Source organism: Coenobita brevimanus, chromosome 53, assembly GCF_032717465.1.
Source record: "Coenobita brevimanus isolate Jiangsu-jjx chromosome 53, ASM3271746v2, whole genome shotgun sequence".
Taxonomy (NCBI): Eukaryota; Metazoa; Arthropoda; class Malacostraca; order Decapoda; family Coenobitidae; genus Coenobita; species Coenobita brevimanus.
The window spans coordinates 20170100-20194368 of NC_137006.1; the positions used below are offsets into that span (position 1 = coordinate 20170100).

The 24269-nt window shown below is 42.4% G+C and overlaps 1 protein-coding gene across 1 annotated transcript in view; it reads right to left on the reverse strand.

Annotated features, from left to right (window-relative positions):
• The window catches only part of LOC145400659 (metabotropic glutamate receptor 6-like), a 202077-nt gene that overhangs the window by 174856 nt on the left and 2952 nt on the right, over positions 1-24269 (reverse strand). The window contains exons 3-4 of the mRNA XM_080273092.1: positions 19197-19325; positions 718-840 (exon numbers count right to left, since the gene is read on the reverse strand). Coding sequence (XP_080129218.1) covers positions 718-840; positions 19197-19325 — 252 coding nt within the window. The remainder of the gene's footprint in view (positions 1-717; positions 841-19196; positions 19326-24269) is intronic.

A 24269-nucleotide genomic window follows, 5' to 3' on the forward strand; every position in this document is an offset into this window, starting at 1 on the left:
TTAACTGTATGAAGATTAGGTACCGTGGCAGTACAATTATAAGAGGGAAATCTGCACTGGTATGTAATCACGTAAAGAGAAAAATGACTTTGTGTGGTGATGCAGAGAAACAGGAGACGACTAAGTAAACGTGCCGCTAAGACACACAAACAAGATACCAGACTCCAACTGTGGGAGGAAAATATGAGAGTGGAAATGGTGTTATGAAAATTTAATTAGAGGTTTATTTTGGCCTGTTGTAGCTGAGGGAGGCTGTTTCAAATCCCTCGAACAAAGAGAGATCTTCTCTAAACTGTGGTAAATCGTCTGTCGGCAACGGAAATAAGTTGCCAAGATGGATTAAAGGGAATACCGAGCTTGTGTGATGAGAGCAATAAAAGTGAAAAGGTGAAATGAGAAACTGACGGAGGGATACAGCGGAAACTCATTCTAAATGCTGTGAGATACTATGCCATGGAAAATGAAATGGTGATGTAGCATTTGCAAAGTGATTCATAGATAAAAGGAATACTAAATTAATTCTTTCACTATGATAACATCTTGCTGACCTCTGTTACCTCCAGACAATGTTCTGCAGTTTAATTGTTACTTTCTGCTGTAGTAATCATCATATGCAATACATTCCGAATCCTTTCAGTTTTAGCAGTCTTTCTAAAGGCAAATAAATTCGTTTAACGGAAGCAAAAATACGACATAAAATTAACCCCCCATACCTACCAACAAACCAGGGATTCCTGACGTTATTCTCGACGGTGAGGGACAGGAAGTATTGGTCAAAGCCGCGTACTGGGTTGGCCTGGGGTTGTACCGACAATGTACCCTCCACCTCTGCCTCGTTGCCTGTAACAATGGGTATTAAGTACTAGCCGTGTACTGGGTGCGTATTGTCTGGATGTTAGATGGATAGTGGGTAGCTATTAGGCTGACATTAGATGGGCACAGAGTGGGTAGTATGCGAGTATTAGATGTAAATTGGGTGAGTATTAGGTGAATATTAGATGGGAAGATTCTGATGTAGGCGCTGACTGGGTGTAGGTACTGGGTGGTTGTTGGGTGAGCACTGGGTGAGAATTTGGGAGGCGGGGTGTTGGGTAAGTATTAGCTCAGTCAGTGCTGTAGCCTAAATCGGGAAGCAAAAGCCGATTAATATCGGTATCTGTAGTGGAAGAGAAGAATTATTCGATAAAAGGATTCGTATCGGAATCGGCCTAGTAAAGATAATAAACAGAGTATTTCTCTTTTTCCGAATGACCTTAGTCTCTCACAAGTCTTCAAGGTCTTATTATCCACCTATTTACAGTACAGTAGATGTGAACTAAGGCTGAAATTATTTTCCAAAAATAAGGCCGTATCCCACATCCTATTCACTGTCTTAAAAGGTAAAATGCCTGAACATACCAAAACATACCAAATATTTCGACCATGATATTATTCGCTGTTCTTCGAATGAAAAGCGACACAAAACAATATCTAGAGAGCACTCTTCTGTCGAGGAGCCGTGACGGATAGGTAGGAACTGATCAGTCAGATGGTACATATGCTACGAACATTGTCGGTGTTACATCTATGGTATGACATTTAATGTTTACTTTCGATGGGACAAGAGCTGTGAACAGAGATTCAATTTCTCTTAATTTTTTAATACTGATCATCAGTAAAATGTATATAAATAAAAAATATACACAGCTTAAATACCGAAGCCTTTTATGGAACTTAAGGAATTCAGCGCTAAAATTCGTCGTTATATGCAAATCTACTTCTGTAAAGCTAACGTAAAACATGCTGGTACATTGTAATTATATATTTTAATATATTAAACTACATTGAAATATAATTCCTTTCGCAATTTTATGGGTATTTTTAGAGGCTATAGAGTGATACCTGCTCCATTATATTTTAAAATGTTTTTAAGACACATCAGTACTTAAAAGTAACATCTTTGCCATTGGCCAAATCATAGGAAATAACATGAAGCATATACCGTAACTTTTATGCGTCCCTAAGAGTACGTAACACTCACTCATTAAACAAATAGTAAAGACATAACATTTTAATATCTAAAAATTACTTCAAGTCTTCGTAACGATGTATGAAACACAAAACGTATGTTAACTTCTGGCCATTATCCGTAAAATAAAACAGCATTTATACTTGAAAATGCCGTACGTAAAATCTTGGCCTGCCGTCCATTACTCATAAAATGAAAAGTTGTTCTTCAAAGAATCGTTATCCAACTGCAGGTCAGATCAGTCTCCACAGGGGTAAGAACACACCTACTCCAATCCCTGACACTGAATTCAACTACAAGTAGTCAAGGACTGTCCTTCGACTACTAGTGATTAGAACCACTTTCCATGAAAAGAAACATGAGTGACTAAGTTCTGGTTATGTCACCCACATACATATGTAATGCTGTGTACTGTAGTGGCCCACATTACACACAAAAAATGTCATGCTTTTTGAGCCAGGTAGACGAAGTCGATGGTCAATATTTTTGTTCGAAATGTATCTGTGTGCGTCTGTCTGTGTCGAAGTCTCAAATCTCACAACCTATTGACTGTAGAAGGAAAAGTTATTAATTAAAGTTGTTTAGAGTGACAGGTAGATGAAGTCGATGGTCATTATTTTTGTACGAAACGTGTGTGTGTGTGTGTGTGTGTGTGTGTGTGTGTGTGTGTGTGTGTGTGTGTGTGTGTGTGTGTGTCAAAAACTTAAATCTCAGAAAGTATTGATTATAGAAGGATAAACCATTAATAAAAGTTGTTTAGAGTCACAACCTGAGTTCACATTTCACTCAGCCAACACTCGGAGTCATTCAGGATGGATAAATAATAGATGACGGGTAGTCTTGTCTATATTTCAAGACAGCATTCAGTGAAGTATATCTTAGTTTCAAAAGCTTAGCACTGAAGGCTTTCTGGATGAAGCATTTGGGTCGCAGTCTTCCACCTTGCTTAGTATTCATTCTGAAGTTACACTCGAATCTGGCCACTATGGCTTACACACGATCGGCCATACACACACATCAGAAGAAGACGTTCACAATATCTTCGATGTACTGTCTTTCCATTGTGTGTGTGTGTGTGTGTGTGTGTGTGTGTGTGTGTGTGTGTGTGTGTGTGTGTGTGTGTGTGTGTAGAGATAGATAGATTGATAGATAGACAGATAGGTAGATAGATAGATAGATACAGATATAGATATAGATAGATAGATAGATAGAGACAGATAGATAGACAGATATAGATATACAGTAGATAGATAGATAGATTATAAAGTCAAGCTGTGTATTTGTGTGCCTGGCTGTGGTTTGTTCATTTCGTTCACGAGAATGGTAATGAATATCGACCTAATCTTTTTTAACCAGGTCGCGACAAATCCAGGGAGTGTTGGATAAAAAATTAAAAGGATATCGCTTCACCTCAAATGTTGCTGAAATGCTTGTGCAAAACAAGAAATATGTAAAAGGATCAAATTCAATAACAAAGGACATTCTGAGGGTGGGAACATGGAATGTGAGAGGAGTGAATGATGAAGTGAAAGAGAGAGAGATTGTCCAGGTGCTTGAGGATGCAAAAGTGGATATATGTGGATTGACTGAAACTAAATGGCAAGGTGAAAGGATGAGAGAATGGGAATATGGTGTAGGTATATGTGCGGGAGTCAGTGAGAATAAGAGGGCAAGAGAGTATGTCTGATGATAAGCAAGAAGTGGAAGGAGAATATAAGAGAGTATGGAACAGTGGGTGCAAGGATTGTATGGGTGAGGATGAAAGTAGGTATACAAGCATGGGCGATTGTATGTGTGTATGTTCCAACAGAGGATCGAGTGGCAAGAGTGAAAGATGAGTTTTGGGCGAGAGTAGAAGCATGTATGGACAAGTTTGAGAGGAGCAAGAGAGTGCTGTTGATTGGAGACATGAATGGCAAAGTTGGGAATGTACAAGTAGATGGAGTGCTTGGTCAGTGGGGTGTGCCAGCTGAAGTAGATGGGACTGGTAGTGCTTTGGTGGACATCTGTGCTGGTAAGGGGTTGGCAATAGCCAACACCTACTTTCATCATAAGATGATCCATCGGTATACATGGAGAGTAATGAGGAGGATGGATGGTGAACTTGTTGAATGAAAGGCAATGATAGACTACGTGTGTGTGGATGAGCGAATGAGAAGACAAGTGTTGGATGCAAGGGTGTGTTGAGGGTGGGGGAATGGAGTCTCAGACCATCACTTAGTGATGGCCAAGGTAGAGCTGCAAAGAAAGTGGTTGAGGAGACGAAGGGGAAGACAGGAGGAAGCAGCTCCTGTGAGAAGAGTGGAGAAATTGCAAGATAGTGAGAAAATGACAGAGTATAAGAGCATAGTGGAAGAAAGATTGGGAAGGTATGAGCTAGAGCAGATGGAAGGGGTGGAAGACGTATGTAAGATATTCACGGAAGAGATAAGCGCAGCGTGTGAGGCGGTTTGTGGAGTGAGGAGAAGATGCAAGGGTGTGCAAGGGACAGCATGGTGGAATGATGAGGTGAAACGAGCTGTGGAACAAAAGAAGAAGGCATATGGTGAATGGTTGGCGAATAGAGGTAGGGGAGAAGATGAGAGAGAGAAGAGAGAGGTATATGTGAGCAGAAGAAAGGAGGTTAAGAGACTGGTGAAGGAGAGTAAGAAGAAAGTGGATGAAGAGTTTGGGAGGAATCTGAGTGTGAAATGGAGGGAGAGTAAGAAATTGTTTTGGAAGGAGGTAAAGAAAGTAAGGCAGTGTGAAAGGGGAAATAGTAGGGGAGTGAAAGATAGGAATAATAGATTGTTGGTGGAGAAGAGAGAGAAATTGAGGAGATGGAAGGAGCACTTTGAGGATTTGTTGAATGTAGAGAGTGAGAGCAGTGTGAGTATAAGTGGTTGGGGAATGGCTGGGAGAAGAAGAGATGAGAGCAGGGAGGAAGAGATCAGTAGGTCGGAAGTAGTGGAAGCGATGAAGAAGATTAAGCTGGGAAAGGCCCCAGGAATTGATGGAGTGTGTGGTGAAATGCTTAGGTATGGGGGTGAGATTGTTGTGGAGTGGATATGGAAGTTGTGTAGATTGGCTTGGGAAGAGGGAAGGGTTCCAGAGGACTGGAAATCAGGTATAATTGTTCCTCTGTACAAAGGAAAAGGGGAGAGAGAAGTATGTGGTAACCATAGGGGTATTTGCCTTCTTAGTGTAACTGGTAAAATATATGGTAGAATACTCATTGATAGGGTTAGGCATATGACAGAGGAGCTAGCTGGAGAAGAACAAGGGGGATTTAGGAAGGGAAAAGGGTGTGTAGATCAGATATTTGTTCTAAGATGTTTAGTGGAGAAGTATCTAGAGAAGGGAAGGAAAGTGTATGCTGCCTTCATGGACTTGGAGAAAGCTTATTGCAGAATAGATAGGGAAGGTATGTGGAAGGTATTAAGAATATATGGAGTGGAGGGGAAATTGTTGAGTGGTGTGAAGAGTATGTACGAGGGAGCTAGGGCTACGGTGCGAGTGGATGGTGAGCTGAGTGAGTTCTTTGATCTCAATGTGGGACTGAAACAGGGGTGTGTAATGTCTCCATGGCTGTTTAATATATATATATATGGATGGGGTTGTAAAGGAGGTGCAAGGTAGGGCAGTGGATGTGGGGGTGGCCCTAATGAATGAGGGTGAGATTTGGAAGCTTCCGGTGTTGCTGTTTGCTGATGATACAGTATTGTTGAGTGAAGATGAATGGGAGTTGCAAGGTTTGGTGAATGAATTTGGGACAGTGTGTAGGAGGAGGAAGCTGAAAGTTAATGGAAACAAAAGTAAAGTTATGGTGTTTGAGAGGAATGAAGTCACAGAGTGTGCAGTGAGGTTGGATGGTGAGGATATGGAGAATGTGAGTGCATTCAAGTACTTGGGTAGTGTGATGAGTAAGGATGGAACTTTGGGGGATGAAGTACGTGAAAGGGTACAGCAGGGAAGAAAGGTTGTTGGTACACTGAAAGCAGTGATGAGAAATAGGGAGGTGAGTATGGAAGTTAAGAAGTCACTGCATGATGGTATTGTGATCCCTACCCTGACGTATGGAAGCGAGGCGTGGACCTTGCAAGAGGGGAACAAGTCAAGAGTGAGAGCAGTGGAAATGAGTTACTTGAGAGGAGCATGTGGAGTGACGTGGAGGGACAGGTTGACGAATGAAGAAGTGAAGGAACGTTGTGGGGTAGATGTGGATGTGGTTGAAAAGATTAGGAGAAATACACTGAGGTGGTTTGGACATGTGGAGAGAATGGAGAATGAAAGACTGACTAAGAGGGTGTATGTAGGTGAGGTGGAGGGAGGGAGAGGGAGGGGTAGACCGAGGATGAGGTGGAGGGATGGAGTTGAGAGGTATATGAGGGAGGGGGGGGTGAGTTGGGGGGAGGGTAGTCAAATGGTGGGTGACAGAGTGACTTGGAGGCGTTTTGTCTGCGGCCACCCTTTGCGGGATTAGAGCGTCGGGCTATAGATAGATAGATAGATAGATGTTTATTCCTATATTGATTTTTTCATACTCTGGATGGTATAATGCATGTCGCAAGAGAGGAGAAGGATGATAGTTTTAGTATGTTTTAAGATAAGGGGAGTGGCGGTGTGTGTTTAGGGACAACCCTCGTGGACTCAGAAACGATAAGGTCAGAGATTAATATGGTTGGCTGGGGAAGGTGGCGCAGGGAATGGTGAGGTCGCAAGTTATAGTTATTACAATACACAAAAGATTGTGACATTTTCTCCTGCAAATGCAAGAAAAACATAAGAGGAAAACAATACAAGGAAAGAAATAATGACACAGAGTAAATTACAGAATGATGAAAAAAAAATTACCTTTTACGCCTGTAAGGTTGTAGGTTGTGACTTGTACAGTAGAGTCTGAAGGAAGCAAGAGGGATGCTTATCTGTCCGTCCTCCCTTCCCAGGTCAAACGTAAACTTTGATAGGTAGTCACTGTCTGGGAAACACACTTTCTCTTTTTTGCTAATGTACTTTCTTATTCTTACATACACTAACAATTATTTCCTTCGTCAGCCTTACATTGCCACACTTCCTTAGTTATACTTACAGTACATCATCACCGATAGAAATTTAGTTCTACAAATACTTTAGTTCCTTATACATTATTTTGTCACTTTGTACAAGTTTTTCTTTACAAACTTAGTAATTCACAACGGAATGATATTCAGCAAAGTAGGGAGGGCAGAGAGTCACCTGCCAGCCATCACACTGCCAGGTGGTGAGTTTTCTCTCTCGCAGCTGCCACTCGGAAGTTGCTCATACGTGGCAACGTACTGAGCACTCCTGGCTACTCATGTAGGTCCTTGGCCTTCAGTGGGTGGCAGCAGCTTTTCAAGATAATGCGCAGCAGCCCAATCCAAATCAGCCCATCTGGTCACAAATTGCACTTGGCGCTGACGACAGTGGACTGTATTCCTGTAAGATTTTGAACACAATCATGAACAAACTTCCTCATGAAGATTGTCTGTCTGTTTTCCGGCAGTAATAGTGATCTGCATTCAGAACGTACATGTCTGACAAGTGGGAAAAGAGTTTCTTATACCATTTGACAGAACGACGAATGCACTCTGCACTACCAATCTGCATATCGCTCTTATCAACCAAGCACATGTTACGACTGTAGTCTGTGACTGCATCTGCTTTCCGAATGTGTTCACTTGTCACACGATCTATTTTCCATATGTGAACATGAACTCCTGTGTGGACAGTTGATATTATGTGCACATCACGCCAACAAATCTTCTTGCCCTGCACTAACATAGGACAAGAAGGTCCATGTTTCATTGCAGCTCAACAGTGACTCTCTCTTGCTCATTATAGAACATTTGCATGCGGTGTCAGTTAGACTGGACTGTGCCATATGACCCAATGTTCCTGGCAAGCAGGTCCAATGCCAGTTCTGGAGAGGTGTACCAATTATCTGTGTAGTGTATTTGACCTCTGCCCACATATTCTTCCATAATTTTTTTCACTACTGTTCCAGAAAAGCCAAGACGATCATTACAGAGGATTTCAGTCATTGCCTCGGTGTATATTATCATATCCAGGAGAACACCCATCTCAGTCACACAGTACAAATATCTTTATGCCAGAACGATGATGATTTGATTTGATGTACTGTCTGAAAAAAGACGGCCATGGAACAACATGAGGAATTCATCCATCACAACCATTTGGAAAGACCTAAAAAAGCATTTTATTTTGCCTTTGAAATTTTCCAAAATGGGCCTGATCTTGTGCAAACTGTCTGTTCGATCTGTGGTAGTGTTGTCTGAGAAATGAACAAAACATAGGATGTTCTGGTACACGTTCTGAGACATGTGTTTGCCGAATACTTCGAGACGTGTAAGAACATTAGTTGTCATGTATTCAACAACTGCATGCTTCTTCGCCAAAGGCATCAACATCTTCGGCGCCCAGAACACATACAAGGAAGGCATTGTCACATCAGTCCAAAACCGTTTCCTGTAGGTCCCTTGTTGTCCTTCATCAGTGGTAGTTTGTTGATAAAACGTGTTTGCTTCCATTGCAGTAACTGTCATCAGGCACTTGTCAACAAAGGAAGAGAAACTGAGTACTGAACTGCTTGCTGTCAGTCCTGCTGTGTCGCTGTTGTTTAGTATAATGGTTCTCAGTGTGGAGTCAGTAGTCGATGTCCACTAATATGATACATGGGAAGGTGATGTCAGTACCTGCAACTGCTGCGTGGAGTGTCTCTTGATCTTGTGCAGGCTGTCACGTTTCACGACAGGATTTGTAGTCTGCCAAGAAGGCCGAGGAGCAGATAAGGTTTCCAGTGCTTAGGTGGATGGCCGTGGCACTGGCTGAGGTGATGCAACTATGGGGGATGGTGAGAGGCCACGCAAAGAGGAGGGAAGTGGTGGTGATGGTGGAGCACGGGTGGAGGAACTCATGCTTGCTCCTACCACAAACGTTCTTGTGACATGCTCGCCTCCTCGTCAGCCTCTTCTCCAGCAAATAATTGCTTTGCCACCTTCTTCTCTTACCCGGTGGTGCCGCAATCTTGTGGCAAGAAGGGTGGGGAGCATCATCAGTGACATCAGAGTCCTTGTCATCATCGTCCTCCTCAGTTGGAGTCTTGTACCACTCGCCACAATCATCAATGAGGGGTTATCTGTGCTGCTTTCACGCTCATCCTCTGACCAGTATGGTCATCATTACTCTCTCCATCCTTGGGAAAAAGTTCAGCTCATATTTCGGGCATTGTAAGGCCCTGGCACAAGCATAGAGGGCAGTGGTGCGAGGGGATGCTTGTCTTGAGGGAAGCAAAAACTGGACATCCACTCATTACTGTGTCATGTGCTGTACTGACAGCCTGAGTGGTTTCGAGGGTGGAGTAGGTCAGTGCCAACATCTCCCAGACCTTCGTTCCCTTCCCAAAACTGTTTGAATTTTTTTACAGATTGTGCTGCATTGACACTGCCAGCCACACAACAGTAAAGCGTCATTTGATGCCGGCTGCCATTTAAGGATTAAAGCTTTCCTACCACATTAGACGCTGACTCCTGTACTCACTAAGATGATATATTTCTGTCTTTGGTGACAAAGTGTATAACTGCAGGTCAATTCTGGATCCACAGACTTTGTCACACAGTTGGCATAACAAGTCCATGTTTGCTGGGAGAACTGTGTTTTGGCTTTGCCTCCGTGGTTTACGCTCTGCTCTGAACAGGTTCCGAGCTTCTCCGAGATGGATGGTTCCCTGCTGCAGAGGGCTTGCCACTGTTTTCTGTCAGAGGCATTGGTTTAAAGATCTTTTGGCATGATGTTGCATTCCTTCAGATTTCACCTTATATAATCTTATATCTCTTCTTCTGTTCCCCTGGATGGTGATATGCTGCAAGGAGTTGGCCATACAGAAGCTGGTTGGGAAGGCAGTACTAAGGCATGCAAAACAAGTCCGACTCGTGGAAGCTGTATATATGGCCATCATGGTGTCTATGCTGGTTGACACTGCCTGGTGATGAGTTTGTGAGTGTGGGACTTTATCCTCCCCCAGTTAGTCGTAGAATGCGCTGTAAGCATCAAATGTGAAAAGATTCCAGCTGTTTGATGTGATGCTGGTAAGTAGTCCAGGATGCAACACCGTATGAAATGGTGGAGGGAATACAGCTGCGATGCCTTTGTCTTGATTCTCAAGTTAGTGTTTTCAAAAACTCTGCATCTGATAAGCCCAAAAGAGGCTGAGGTGTGGCTGATTCATGCAAGGACTTCTGCATCAATGTTATTTTAATCTGTGAGCACACTTCCAATGTAGGTAAAATTCTCCGCCTGTTTTACATTGTTGCCATTGTCTTATATGCAAAAGGCTCTGCTGCATTGTTTTTCTGAGTTATTATTTCTGTTTCATTGACATTTATTTGGAGCCCCACTGCATGGTATATGTTGGAAATAATGGTAAGAAACTGTGGTAGGACGTCAGGGGTATGTGCAAAGACAGTAGTCATCAGCACAACGTAGCTCTATGAAATGAACTGTTTAAGTCTTGGATTGTGTTTGAAGAAGTCAGAGATAGAATTAGTTACCATCTACATGGAACTGGATTTTTATCTCATCATCAGGGTTCATTTGTTGGTGACATAATAGAGTGAGTGCAGTGAGACAAATGTAGAATATGAGAGGAGCCAGGACACATCTTTGCTTTACGCCCACATCCACACTGAAGGGTTATGATTTGCTCCTGCCTGTGGCCACATGTGCATTCATGTCGTCATGCAGGCTCTTTAGGATGGTAAGAAATTTGTTTGGAACTCGAAATTTTAAAAGAGTACTCCATAAAAGTTGTCTGTTGACAGTGTCATACGCTTTTGCAAGATTAATTAATGCAATATACAAGTCACCGTTCTGCTCGTGGTATTTTTCCTATATCTCCTTGGCAACAAATATCATATCACAGGTACTTCTTTCACTCTGAAATCCACATCCTGTTTCAAAAAGTGTTGACTAAGTCAATATTTGTCAGTCTGGATATTACCTTGGCTAGTACTTTGCTAGCATTCACAGGGAGGGAGATACCTTTACTGTTGGCACAACTTCTGTGACCCCCTTTCTTCTCGTAGATGATTACAGTATCAGAAGTAAGACATTCAGATGGAATCTGCTACTGCTTCCTGATAGTCAGTATCAGATTATGGAGGTGCTGGTGAAGTAACTTGCCACCTACTTTGATTAGTAGAGATGGTATGCCATCAGGGAAAGGGCTTTTTTTGTTATTTGAGATTGGATGGCTTGAACAATTTCTGGAAGTGTAGATGAGACATCTGGGATGATGTCAAGGATATTGTGCTCCAAAAGATTTCTTCAGTTCAGTAAGGAATTGAAATGTTGCACCCATTTTTCTAGGACTGCTTGCATGTTTCAGCAGCTGTTCTTTGGCTGATCAAACAGGGTTTATGTTGTTTTTGGCTGGTCCATAGATGGTTTCAGTGGAGTTACAGAACCCATGTTGGCCGTTAATATAAACCAGTCTTTGCAGCTCATTTGCTTGGTTAGTCCACCATTTGTTCTCCAAGTCATACAGTTTTCTATGGGTTTCACTGCTGAGATTCTGAAATTCAGGTTTTGGAGTTAGAGAGCTGGGATGAGCCAACCAGTTGTTATGTGCTCTGTTCTTCATTGCAAGAAGGTCATGATGCCATCAGCATTTCATAAAAACAGTCTTAGTAGCAGTGAATGGAAAAGCCCAGGGTTTCTTCTGCAGTGCTTTGTAGCAGTGTCTTAATGCTCAGCCATTCTGCATGTAGGTTTGTTGTATTGTTGTTTGGAGCTAGTGGTGGGCATCGAGAATGCTTGTTTGTAATAGTGCTGCTGAAGGTGTTACAAGTTGCCAAAACCTTTAAGGTACCACAGTTTAGTTTTTTGGTGAATGATCTGTGGCACATTAGTGGGCATACGACTAGATGCAATTTGGTGACTATAAGGTTATGGTATGTTGAGCACTCATAGCTAGGGTTATAAGAACTTCCCTTTGATCTCACTGCCTTACAATGACATAGTCAATTAGATGCCAATGTCTAAATCGTGGGTGAATCTATGTGGTCTTTTGTTTATTCTTAAGTTGGAATATGGTGCTGGTGTTGACTAGATTGTGTTCTGAGTGTAAAGAAAGCAGTCTAAGGTCAATATTGTTCATTTTACCAACACCATGGCAGCCAATAATGCTTTGCCACTGGTGATTGTCTTTTCCTATTCTGGCATTAAAATCTCCATGCACGATCAGTTTGTGACAGGCAGTACTGATCATATGGTAGAATCTAAAGAGTCATAGAATGAATCTTTGATTATGTCCTCATAATGAAGCATTGGGGCACAGGCACTGATCAGTGCTGCATACTGGCCATTAGAGTGTGGTATGTGCCAAGACATCAGCCTCTCTGATATATCCACAAGTGTTTCCTGGATATTCTGTAGAAAGTTACTTCAAACCACAAGGTCAGTTCCATGGTTTCCTCTTAAATTGTCTGGGAATTACCTCCAGAAATAGGTATACCCTTCTCCTGCATCTATTAGGTTGCCCTGTCCTGGGAGGCGAGTCTCAGACAAGGCATCAACATCAATTTTATATCTTTTCAGTTCATGACAACAATAGTTATAAGGCATTGTCATGTATTGTGGTCTGTATCAAAGTTTGTATACAAGTATTCCAGGCAGCAAGTGTCAGATGGATTCTTTTGGTTTTTCAACTGCAGTGTGGGACTGTTTGACAGACGCGGTTATTTGTCCAGGTAATGTGGAGCAGCAAGTGTCTAGGTTACCTTTTCTACACCCATCCCCATCAGAGGTAAGCATTTGGGTGTCAGTTTCCAGCTGCAAGTGTTCAGGTTACTTTTTCTACACCCCTCCAGGGGTAAGCATTTGTGTATCAGTTTCCAGCTTCTTAGTCACACTGGATTCTGCTGAAGGCATGACCTGCTCCTCTGCCAGCATGTCACTGACCACTGGGCCAGTGCTGGTTATGTGCAAGACTCGAGCTAGCGACGTCCAGCCACATTCATGACTTGTCACTCTCACGTTTCTTTTTTTAAGCAAGGATGAAGGAACCAAAGGCAAGGAGGCTGTAAATTGTTCCCTCCAATAAGTAACAAATGCAAAACTACTGAAAACCAAATTCAAGATACGGTCATTTCAAGATGTCTCGGACACACTGCATTGGAAGACTAATGATCATAAGCAGTAGGAAATGCAGACAGAGGGAGACAGTTCCAGAGTTGACCTGTTGAATACATAAAGGACAAGGAGTAACGGTTAACTTTTGCATGAGAGAGTTGGACAGAAAAGGGATAAGAGTTTGTTGCTAGACCGGTGCTATGCACCCGCCGTAGTGGTGGAGGGGCACAAGCAAACAGTTCAGAGAAGCAGTGACCATTGAAGTTGAGACAGAAAAAAAGACAAAGATGCAACAATGCAGCGAAGAAACAGAGGCTGAAGGAAGACAGAAAGAGGAAGAGAGTTAATGAGACAAAAAGCCTTAGACTTAACCTTTTTGAGGAGAGCTATATGTGGGGAGCCTCCCCACATGTGAGAATTATATTGTACACAGGGGCTAATAAAACCTGTGTAAAAAGTCAGCAAATGTGCAGGGGTCAAGAAGGCAAGGAGTCGGCTTAACACTCCTTAATCTCATAAAAGCAGTTTTTACAAGAAAGGTAATATGATCTTTCCAAGATAAATCCCGAAAATATGAAACCCCAAGTATGTTTAAAGATGATGCAGGATTGAGTTGGATATTGTTGAAGATCAGAAGACACTCCTCTGGAGAATTCTGTCAGGTTGTTAGATGTAACAGTGAGTTTTTGATGCATTAAAAACAACAACATTACATTTACCCAAGTCAGAGATATGAGCCAAGTCAGACATTACGTGTGTCACAGCCTAATCCCTTGTTTGTTGAAGAAACTGCTAAGATGGACATGGCAGGAAGCGAATAGTAAGGTGAAGAGTGGAGTCATCATTGTATGAGTGGATCGGGTTAGTTGTACAGCTTAGAAGGTCACTAATGAATAGAAGGAGGAGGGTTGGTGATAAGACAGAGCTCTGAGGAACACCACTATTGATAGCTCTGCGAGAAGAATGGCGGCTGTATACAACGGCTGCTATAGAATGACCAGAAACGAAGCAAGAGATGAAAGAAGAGACAGTAGGATAGAAACAATAAGAGTGCAGTTTGGATATTAAAGAGTTATAACAGACTTGATTGACAGCCTTTAAGATGTCAAGTGCATTGGCAAAGCTTTCACCAAAGTCCCAAAAGGAGGATGACCATGAGTCTGAAAGGCAGGTGAGAAGATCGCCATTGGAGCTTCCCTGGCAGATCCCACACTGACGATCAGAAAGAAGGTTATGATAGGAAAGATGATTTTTTATCAAGAATATTCAAAAACTTTTCAATCACAGGGTGTTAAAGCTACTGGGCGATAGTTAGAGGGATGGGAATGGTCACCCTTCTTTGGGACAGGCTGAATGAGAGCAACCTTCCAGCAAGAAGGAAATGAACAAGTTGACAGACAAAGACAAAGGAGTTTACCTAGGCAGGGTGAAAGCATAGAAGCACAGTTCTTGAGGAAAACAGGAGGGACCCCATCAGGCCAATATGCCTTATTAGAAATGAGGCCAGTGATGGCAGAAAATATGTCAATTGAAGAAATTTTAATAACAGCCATGATGAAGTCTTAGGGGGGAAAGTGATGGATGAACAGCACTGGAATTGTCTAAGGTAGAACTGGAGGAGCAAGTTTCTGGGAAAAGATCTGATTTATCAGTAGGAGAATTTGCTACAGAGTCATCAGAGTGAAAAAGAGCTGTGAAGGATGTTGAGGCAAAGTTGTTAGAAAGATTTTTGGGAAGGTTCCGGAAGAAGCAGGAAGAATTTGAGTTGGAGAGTTCAGAGCATTTAGTACGAGTGAAATTATTTTTAGCAGAGCGAAGAACAGACTTGCCGTGATTCCGGGTAGATACGTAAAGAAAGAGGAGATTCAGGGGTGGGTTGGCTCAGGTACCTTTTGTAGGTCTTCTTGTTGTGGACAGCATTTGAACAAGAGCAGTCAAACTTTTTTTTTTTTGCATTAGTCATAGGATATGACAAAGAAATGTATGTTTCCATGCTGGAAAGAATAACCTCCGTTAATGTGCAAGGCACACTCAGATGGCTGTCACCCATGAAAGCAGTAATCATCTCAAGGAAAATCACAGAATTACTGCCTGAAGGCCTCCCAGTCAGCAGCTCCAAAGTGCCAGAACCGATGCTTTTTGGGAGGGGTCTACAGGCCTTACTGGGGCAAAAGGACAGGATGAGGTGATAAGGTTGTGATCGGAGGACCCCAACGGAGGGAAAAGATTAACAGTATATGCAGAAGGATTAGTTGTAAGGAAGAGGTCAAGTATGTTGGAACTCTCTCCAAGGCGGGCAGAGATATGGGAAGGGTGCCGAACAAGATGCTGTAGGTCATTAAGGATAGAAAAAGTGTAGGCTTGTTCACCAGATGAATCAGTGAAAGGAGAGAGCCAAAGGTGGTGGTGACCATTGAAATCTCCAAGAGTGTAGATTTCTGAGAAAGGAGAAATTGATAGGATGTGTTCCATTACAGAAGTAAGATAGTCGAAGAATTTTTCATAGTAGAATTAGGGGATAAGTAAACAGCACAGACTTATCTAGTCGGAGGATGACAGGACAGCCAAAGCCAGAGAGTAGAGAAATCAGAAGATTCAAATTCAGGATCACGAGAACAAGATACATTGTTGCATACATATACAGTACACTACAGTCACCTGTCAGCATAGGCCTTTTGATTATGGTGAAAGATCAAATGGGAGGTGAATATAGCAGTGGGCTGGCGCAAAGAATGGATTTGGTGTGATGGTGAGGGTATGCAGACCTTACCACCACATGATTTGGCCCTTCTCATCCTGTGATGGTGGCATGAAGATTTCATAACGACTATCTGCTGAGTAGGGTTGCAGGAGTCAGCTGGAGGCTCTGTCGTTCGAGCCTTGCAGATTTTTCGTTCTGGGTTTACTCCCGTAGCCTTAACCCATCGAAGCACAATCCCAGGCAGTGGACCTTTGAACATTTAGGTTGACCCCTCACTGGTGGCCCCCTCCAGCATGGACAACCCTGTCTTTCTGGTGAGTCCTGGAGGGGTTTCCACCTGCTAATATGGCCCACCAGATTTTCAGGGCACACACACAGGTAAATAGTGGGTGTTAAAAAGGTCTCTGTGGTAGGAAATGAAAAAGTGTGGTACCAAAATTCATAGATATCTTGTACAGTATGTGAGATGTTGTGTGTGTATGTGTGTGTGTGTGTGTGTGTGTGTGTGTGTGTGTGTGTGTGTGTGTGTGTGTGTGTGTGTGTGTGTGTGTGTGTGTGTGTGTGTGTGTGTGTGTGTGTGTGTGTGTGTGTTCTTGCCTAATTCTTACCTAATTATATCTTTACAGGAATAACTCAAGCTCGTTCTGCCTCGCATATTAAACCATTTTTTTATATACATACTCTTAAATTTATGAAAGTTTTGGCACACACTATTTCATTCGGTAGTGCATTCCACTGATCAATTGCCTTATTTGGGAAACTGAAATTCTTTACATCTCTATCGCCTCTCTTTTTACGTATTTTTTTGCAGTGTCCTTTTGCTGATGCTTCCCCATAGGTTATATATTCATTTATGTCTATTTTCTCTTTCCCAGGGATGCATTTATATAGCAGAATCATGTCTCCTCTTTTCCTTCTCTCCTGTAGTGTTGGTAGATTCAGTTTTTCTAATCTTTCTTTGTAGCTTAGATCCCTTAAGCTTGGTACCCATCTTGTAGCTGCCCTCTGTACTTTTTCAGTCTTATTTATGTGTTTTTTGAGATGAGGATTCCAGAGTACTGATGCATATTCCAGGGTTGGTCTGATGAATGAAGTTTTCTTTCTCAGCATGTCTTCATTTAAATATTTGAATGCTTTTCTCATATTAGCAAGCAGTGTATACATGTTATGTACCTTCTCACTGAAGTGGTCAGCCGGAGGTAGTCTGTTATGGATAATCACTCATACTGTAGGTCCTTTTCTCTTTCTGATATGTATAGGGTTGAACTTCCTAACTTATAATCCCAATCTGGTCTTTTTTCCTTTTAACCAAACTTAATTACATGACACTTGTCCACATTAAATTCCATTTGCCATTATTGTTTTGTGGTAGGTGGGGGTGCTCACCATCCACTCACTCGATGTAGTGCTGCTCTCGGGTGTCTGCCTTTTCCTCTCCTCCATCCTTCTTTCCTTCCATCCTCTTCTGTCTTTCTTTCCTTCAGTCTTTCCTCGTCCTTCTGCCTACGAGTGACTTTACACTCCCTCTTCAGTCTTTCTTTCCTTCATTCTTTCCTCTTCCTGCTGCCTGTGGACGACTCTACACAGAGTGACAAGCCAAGTGGTTTCCTGTACACCAGGAAACCATTTACTATGCTGGGTGGTAACCACATAACCAAATTTTGGCGCCTGGTGGTTTGGTGGGTAATTATTGCGCTCCAGTCGGATTGAGCCGGTGAAGGTTTATATCCAATGGGTTGTTGGGGTTTATTGCTCACGTAATGCCACTCAGGGATGAGTGAAGCTCGTCACTCTCATCTTAAATGTCAGGACCAACTGCCTAGCCCCGGGCTCCTACGCTCCTCATGGGGCAATGTAAGATTGGATGATGCATGGATGGATGGCCAATTTTGCTCTGTTTATGATGTTTATTCAATTCTTCTTGTAGCTCTCTGAAAGAATCTGTGTTAGTAATTTTCCTTTGTATTTTTGCATCATCCACAAACATATTAGATAGCTTCCATTTCCAGTGTTACTATATATGTCACTTACATATGCTGAAAACATAATTGGTGCCCGCACTAAGCCCTGTGGAACTCTGCTAGTCACTTCCCTTCATGAAGAGTAATTTCCCCTTAGTACTGTTCTCATTTCAATAGTGGGTTATTGGGTGGGTATAAGATTGGTGTCATGAGGGTATTAAATGAATGTTTGTTCGATATTAGAGAGTAATGGGTGGGTATTAGGTGAATAATAGTTGTGTAATTAATTCACCGGGTCACCGGGTCGGTCAGGATCACTTGATGGTCGTGATCGTCAGCTTTTACCCTCCCGGAAGGGAGCTGAGAGCTCATATAGTCCGATCTAAGGGCAAGGCTGTGACCTTCACACACGCACGCACACACCCGTCCCCTTGCTCAAGGGGGACAGTAACCACCCACTTCGTCAGTAAAACTTTTCGCAACCTGAGCGAGGCGCGAACTCCTGTCCACCAGTTGGCAGGGGAGAACGTTACCACTGCACCAGCGAGCGGTAATGTGTGTGTGTGTGTGTGTGTGTGTGTGTGTGTGTGTGTGTGTGTGTGTGTGTGTGTGTGTGTGTGTGTGTGTGTGTGTGTGTGTGTGTGTGTGTGTGTGTGTGTGTGTGTGTGTGTGTGTGTGTGTGTGTTATTGTGAAGTAAAATTTTCTGAAGTGTGTCTGATGTGACAGTTAAACGAGTTCTTCTAGTGTGGCAGTGTGAGGTGTGTAATATATGGCAGTATGAGGTATGTGAAGTGAGGTAGTGTAAGGTGTGACAGTGTGAGTTGTGTTAATGTCTTCTACTGCACAATGAGTTTTCCAAGGCTTTTCATATGTAATTTCTGGTATTTGGTTAATGTTTTTGTCTTTTCTGTTTAAGCCTTTAAACATACGGGCTTATTTATCACACTAACAGTAGATTAAATACCCCTTCTATAACTGCCGTAACAGAAATAGACTTATCGCATTCAGACTTTAGAAATTCTTTGGTTTGCCTTTAACATAATCTCCTAGTGTACCTACCTAAAGCAAACAGAGAGTGAGTGGACCATCCATTTCATCCTGTCCAAGTGTAGCAACTGGTAACACTGTCTCTCCTGACCTACCTAATATCCATCTAATTCCCACCCAATGACCACCTGGTAGCTTAGCTATACTAACCTAATACCCAACTATTATTCACCTAATACCCACCCAATACCCTCTAATATCGAACTAACATCTATTTAACACCCACATAACACCAATCTAATACCCACCCAGAAGCCCACTAATGCTAACCCAGTACCCAAACAACATTGCTCTAATACCCACCTAATACCCTAATACTCCATTACTCACCTGATGACACCAGAGAGCGAGCAGACCATCCATCGGACCCTATCCAAGAGAAGCTGCCGGTAGCGTTGTTCCTCCTGACCGCTCGCATCACACCAGCCACCTCCTGGTCCGACCCGAAGATAATCACGCCTGGCAGGGGGAAATAAGTTCACGTTAGATCATATGAAGTCACATAGGGTCATAATTAGTCAGTCTGCGTCTACATTCCAGTAGATCATAACAGGTTACTATATGAGAACATCATCTTACCCAATTCCTGGTTCGACCCAAAGAAAACGAATTGTGTTATGTTATATCATACAAGTCATATTAGTTTTCTGGATTACATTGTCATACTGTGTCATATCAAACATTATACTAGGTAACACAAAGTTACTGACATCCTAACCATCTTCTGGTTTGGTCTTCACTTATAAAGGGGATACAGAGGTTATACTTGATCATAATGTCTAATAGTTGGTCATCCAGTGTCACAACTGGATCTCTTCCTCGGGAAGGGGGGAACAAATTTATCTTTTCCCAGTATACCGGCTTGTCGCAACAGGCGACCAAAAGGGGCTTTTTGTTCCCATCTTTCTCTCCTTACTGTCCTCCTCTTCTCTTCTGTCCTACCTTTCTTACTAATATATCCATGTTTTTTCCAGTCTTTATTACCCTCTACTTCTCTCAGGTTAGACATTTGGTTTCATGACATGGCGTTCCAAATCCTTCACCTAAAATAATTTCTCCTTTAGTTTCTAATTATCCTCTGCCGAGTCATTCCTACCCTTTACTATATACCTTTTAATCAAAACATAGTGCCATATGTACTTTACTATCTGGCACCTGGATTTCATTCTCGCTCACTCATACTAGCTCGCTAAATCAGGAAAGCAGGCATTTCTCTAGGTTGCTCATAACAGCCTTTTTCTCTCCATCTTTTAGTCAGACTAAAAGGTGACCAAGTGTATGGGAAAGGAGATAAAAAATATTAGATTACATGACACTGGGTTACACTGGATGCAAGGGAACGTGCAGGTAGCGTTGTATCTTCTACAACCCACATCATACCAGACAACTCCTGGCCCTATTAATAGATATTCACGCCCACAGAGAAATGTGAAGGGCTCATGGTCTATCATATGAGGTGATTCCTGGTAATCTGGGTCATTAAGCACAACTTACATAACTGTTAACAATGGATTATGCAGTGGCCTTTAATTCAGGAGAGTAAAGAGCCTTGCACAGGCCCAAAAGTCTAATTTGCGATGGACACAGGTAAGAACACCAGTTTCTAAGGTTAGATAGTTCACCTACAATACGTCAACAAAGGGCTAATCTTTTGCAGCCCCACACGGCATCCGACACCAAGGAACTAATACCGACACTCTGTGTTGTGATAAGCTAAGGGTATAACAGTCAGATCTGGCTTTGTGGTATTAATGAAGGTGTTGATATAACGGTGATCGGGTTGTACGGAATAACAGTGAACATAGTGACATAAAACTGAAAATCCGCCATGATCATATCTGTGACCTCGAAAACCACAGTTCATAGCTTTGTGTGTGTGTTGGTGCTTGTGTTACTGGGACATAAAATGGATCCATATTCACTTACACATACATTTAAACCCTTGTGAATGAAACGCACCCAAATGGATTAAGATACCTACTTAAATAAGTAAACACAAATATATACAAAGAAAGATAGATAGATACACAAACAGATGTGCAGGTAAACTGATTTATAGATTCTGTATATAGCCATACTGATAAAATACGGAGGGCAAGGGTTACTAGGACACGAAGAAAATATAAAATGTTATGACTGAGATTTAGGACTCACTACGGTAAAAATAAAATGAAAACATGGTGGTGGGAAATGTCAGAAAAATCAAATGGGAAAAGAATATAAAGGAGAGACAGTAAAAACCAGGGGGCATGAAAAATGATCAGAGAGCAAAAATCATGTGTAGAAAAGCAATAGGTATATAAAGAACACCAGAAGGAACTTGCTGAATAGAAGGGATTAACCTCTTTAGCAGGATGAATTTAATCAGTTTATTCTTTCTACTATCTGATCATTTTGTTTTGTTTATAAGACATCCACAGCAGAGAAGGAGTTGGGTAAGGCTGTATCTGTTCCACCCCTCCTTTCCCACCCCGAATTCAAACACTGTCTCCGATGTTAAATATTATAATCAGGATGTAAATGACTAGTAATCGGACGCAGGGAGTTAAAGAATGGTGGTTGTACAGTATTCTGTGTTAATAGTGTTAAAATATTGGTTTTTGTTTGTATATGCTGTTCAACTTTTATTACCTATACGATGTCATTTTATAGTATTTGTTTTTGGTTTAAGGGAGATTGTAGCACCAGTCGAGCAGGGCAGCACTCTCATGGTGAATGGAAAGCTCCTGACATGGAAAGCTGGAGCTCCCGTTTCGTCAGCCCTCGGGACTAGCTCCTGACCAGCTATTCAGTAACAGAGGGTAGGCCAGCATGCTCTCCAGTACAGTTTCCTCTCAATGTCAACATGAAACCAAGAGCACATTACACACTAAACTTCCTATTAAAAATTTTATAAAAATGGCATCATATCACTAAGTCTCGGAGTCCCCATGGGGGGGGGGACGTCAAATTCCCCACCATCCGCCCCTCTCCCGGTGACGACCAAGTGAGATGCCTGTAACCACAGTCTGACTCACTTCTTCACAGCCTTTCTTTTACTTTCTCTCTCTTGAACACCACCTCTCCTCTAAACCTCACCTTCTTTTCCGTACTGAGACTCAACTGTCTAAGCCGACTGAAATCAGTTCTTCTCTGTATCCTCTTACTTTCTCAGTACTCATTTCAAAGCCAAAAGTGGATGTTGTGTACATGTACGCCACGACATATCTTGTTCTCGTGTTCCTGGATTTGAATCTTCTGAATTTTCTACTCTCTGCTTCGGCCATACTGTCATTCTCTGACTAAATATATCTGTGCTGTTTACTTTTCCCCTAATTCTACTGACTATGAAAAATTCTTTAGCTGTCTTATGTCTAAGATGGAACACATCCTGTCAGTTCCTGCATTCCCTGAAATCTTCATTCTAGGTGACTTCAATGTTCACCACCACCTCTGGCTCTACTCTCTTTTCACTGATCCACCTGGTGAACAAGCCTATAAATTTTCTAACCTTTATGACCTAGAGCAGCTTGTACAGAACCCTACCCATATCCCTGACCACCTTGGAGAGTTCTAACATACCTGACCTTTCCCTTACTCTGCTTATACTGTTAATCTTTTCTCTCCATTGGGCTCCTCCGATCACAACCTTATCACTTGAAACTATCCTATTTCTCTAGTAAGGCCCGTGGACCATTCCATGAAGCGTTGGTTATGGCACTTTGCTTCTGATGATTAGGCAGTGCGGTGGACTTGCGGAGTCTGTGAGTGGACAGGCGGTCCTGGTCCTTGCGTACTGTGAATACATAATCTTATTGGAAAAATTACATATGGGTGGTACCCCCTCATACCTTGACATTTTTTGACCCTTAGAGACATAAATGGAACATTTTTCAGACATACACTACAGGCATAGCTACAATAACAAAAATATTGTCAGTCACCTTAACAACAGTAGACAACAGGCCTAATGGACACTAACAACATGGGTTCTGAGGTGTGGCAACACACTTAGAGTGCCCCCGTTGCACCATGCATGTTTCCAGTGTTGTATTATTCCAGGCTTTGGCAAAGAAATTTATGGCCTGTTGAATGTTATATTTCCTCCAGAATGCAGCAACAGTCATTATGGTACGGGTTGCAGGTATGCCAGGTGAAGCAGGTGAGTCAGGTGGGGCTGTGGAGGTGGAGGGGGAGGCAGCTGGTGAGTCAGGTGGGAGAGTGGAGGTGGAGGGGACGGTGGCCGGCGAGTCAGTGGAGGTGGTAAGGGGAGGATCCTCCATCTCCTTCACGCTACTGCTCACACTTCCGGCAATTCCCTTCATCTCTTCTTGTTTGTCTGTTTCATTCCTCATCTTGTTATGGACGTATTGGCAGTATAACAAGTTGGCATTCTCAAAATAACCGTCATTCAAATGAATCCAAACGTTATTAAAGAAACTGAGTATCTATTCTAACTTACCGTTATTGCCGAAAACGTTATTGTCGAAGTCGTTATTGGCGAGATCTTACTATAGACTTCACTTAAGCACCTTCCACACGAGCCTCTAAGTCACTATTGATGCATCGTACAGAGAGGGGGGGTCACGTAGTCAGGAAAAATAGTGGTTGGGGCCACTCCTTGCCTCTGCCTTTCGTACTGTGGGCTAAACTCGCTCATTCAAAGTTTTATGGTTATGATTTTTGGTCACTTGCGTACAATACGATTCGCGTACTCTGAGCTCACATGCTGTGTGAGCCCACTGTACTTCTTTGATTTTCCATGGAATGATTATCGCTTCCATGGCCAGGAGGTTATCCTTTCATGCATGGAAGTATACATTTCTTTCTCATATCCTTTGACTAATGCAAAAAATAAAACTTTGCTGTAATCATGTTTCTTCTAATGCGCTCCACAACAAGGAGAGAGCCTAGAAAAGGTACAGGAACCAACCCACCCTTGATCTCACCTTTATGTTTCTGCCCAAAATTTTGCTAAGTCTGTTCTTTACTTTGCTAAAAATAATTTCATTCGTACTAAAGGCTCTGAACTCTCCAATTCTAATTATTCCTGCTCCTTCTGGCACCTTGCCAAAAACCTTGGTAACAACTTTACCTCATCATCCTTCACTTCTCTTTTCCACTTTGATGTCAGTATAGCTATTTCTTCTATTGATAATGCAGAACACTTCACCCAGACTTTCCCCTCGAGCTCAACCTTAGACAATTCCAGTGCTTTTCCTCCATCACTTCCCCCCTCTGACTTCCTCATGGCCGACATTAAAATTTCTTCAGTTGATGTATTTTCTGCCATCACTGGACTCACTACTGATAAGGCATATTGGCCTGATGGGGTCCCTCCTGTTTTCCTCAAGAACTGTGCATCTGTGCATACACACTGCCTAGGTAAACTCTGTCGCCTTTGTCTGTCAACTTATACCTCTC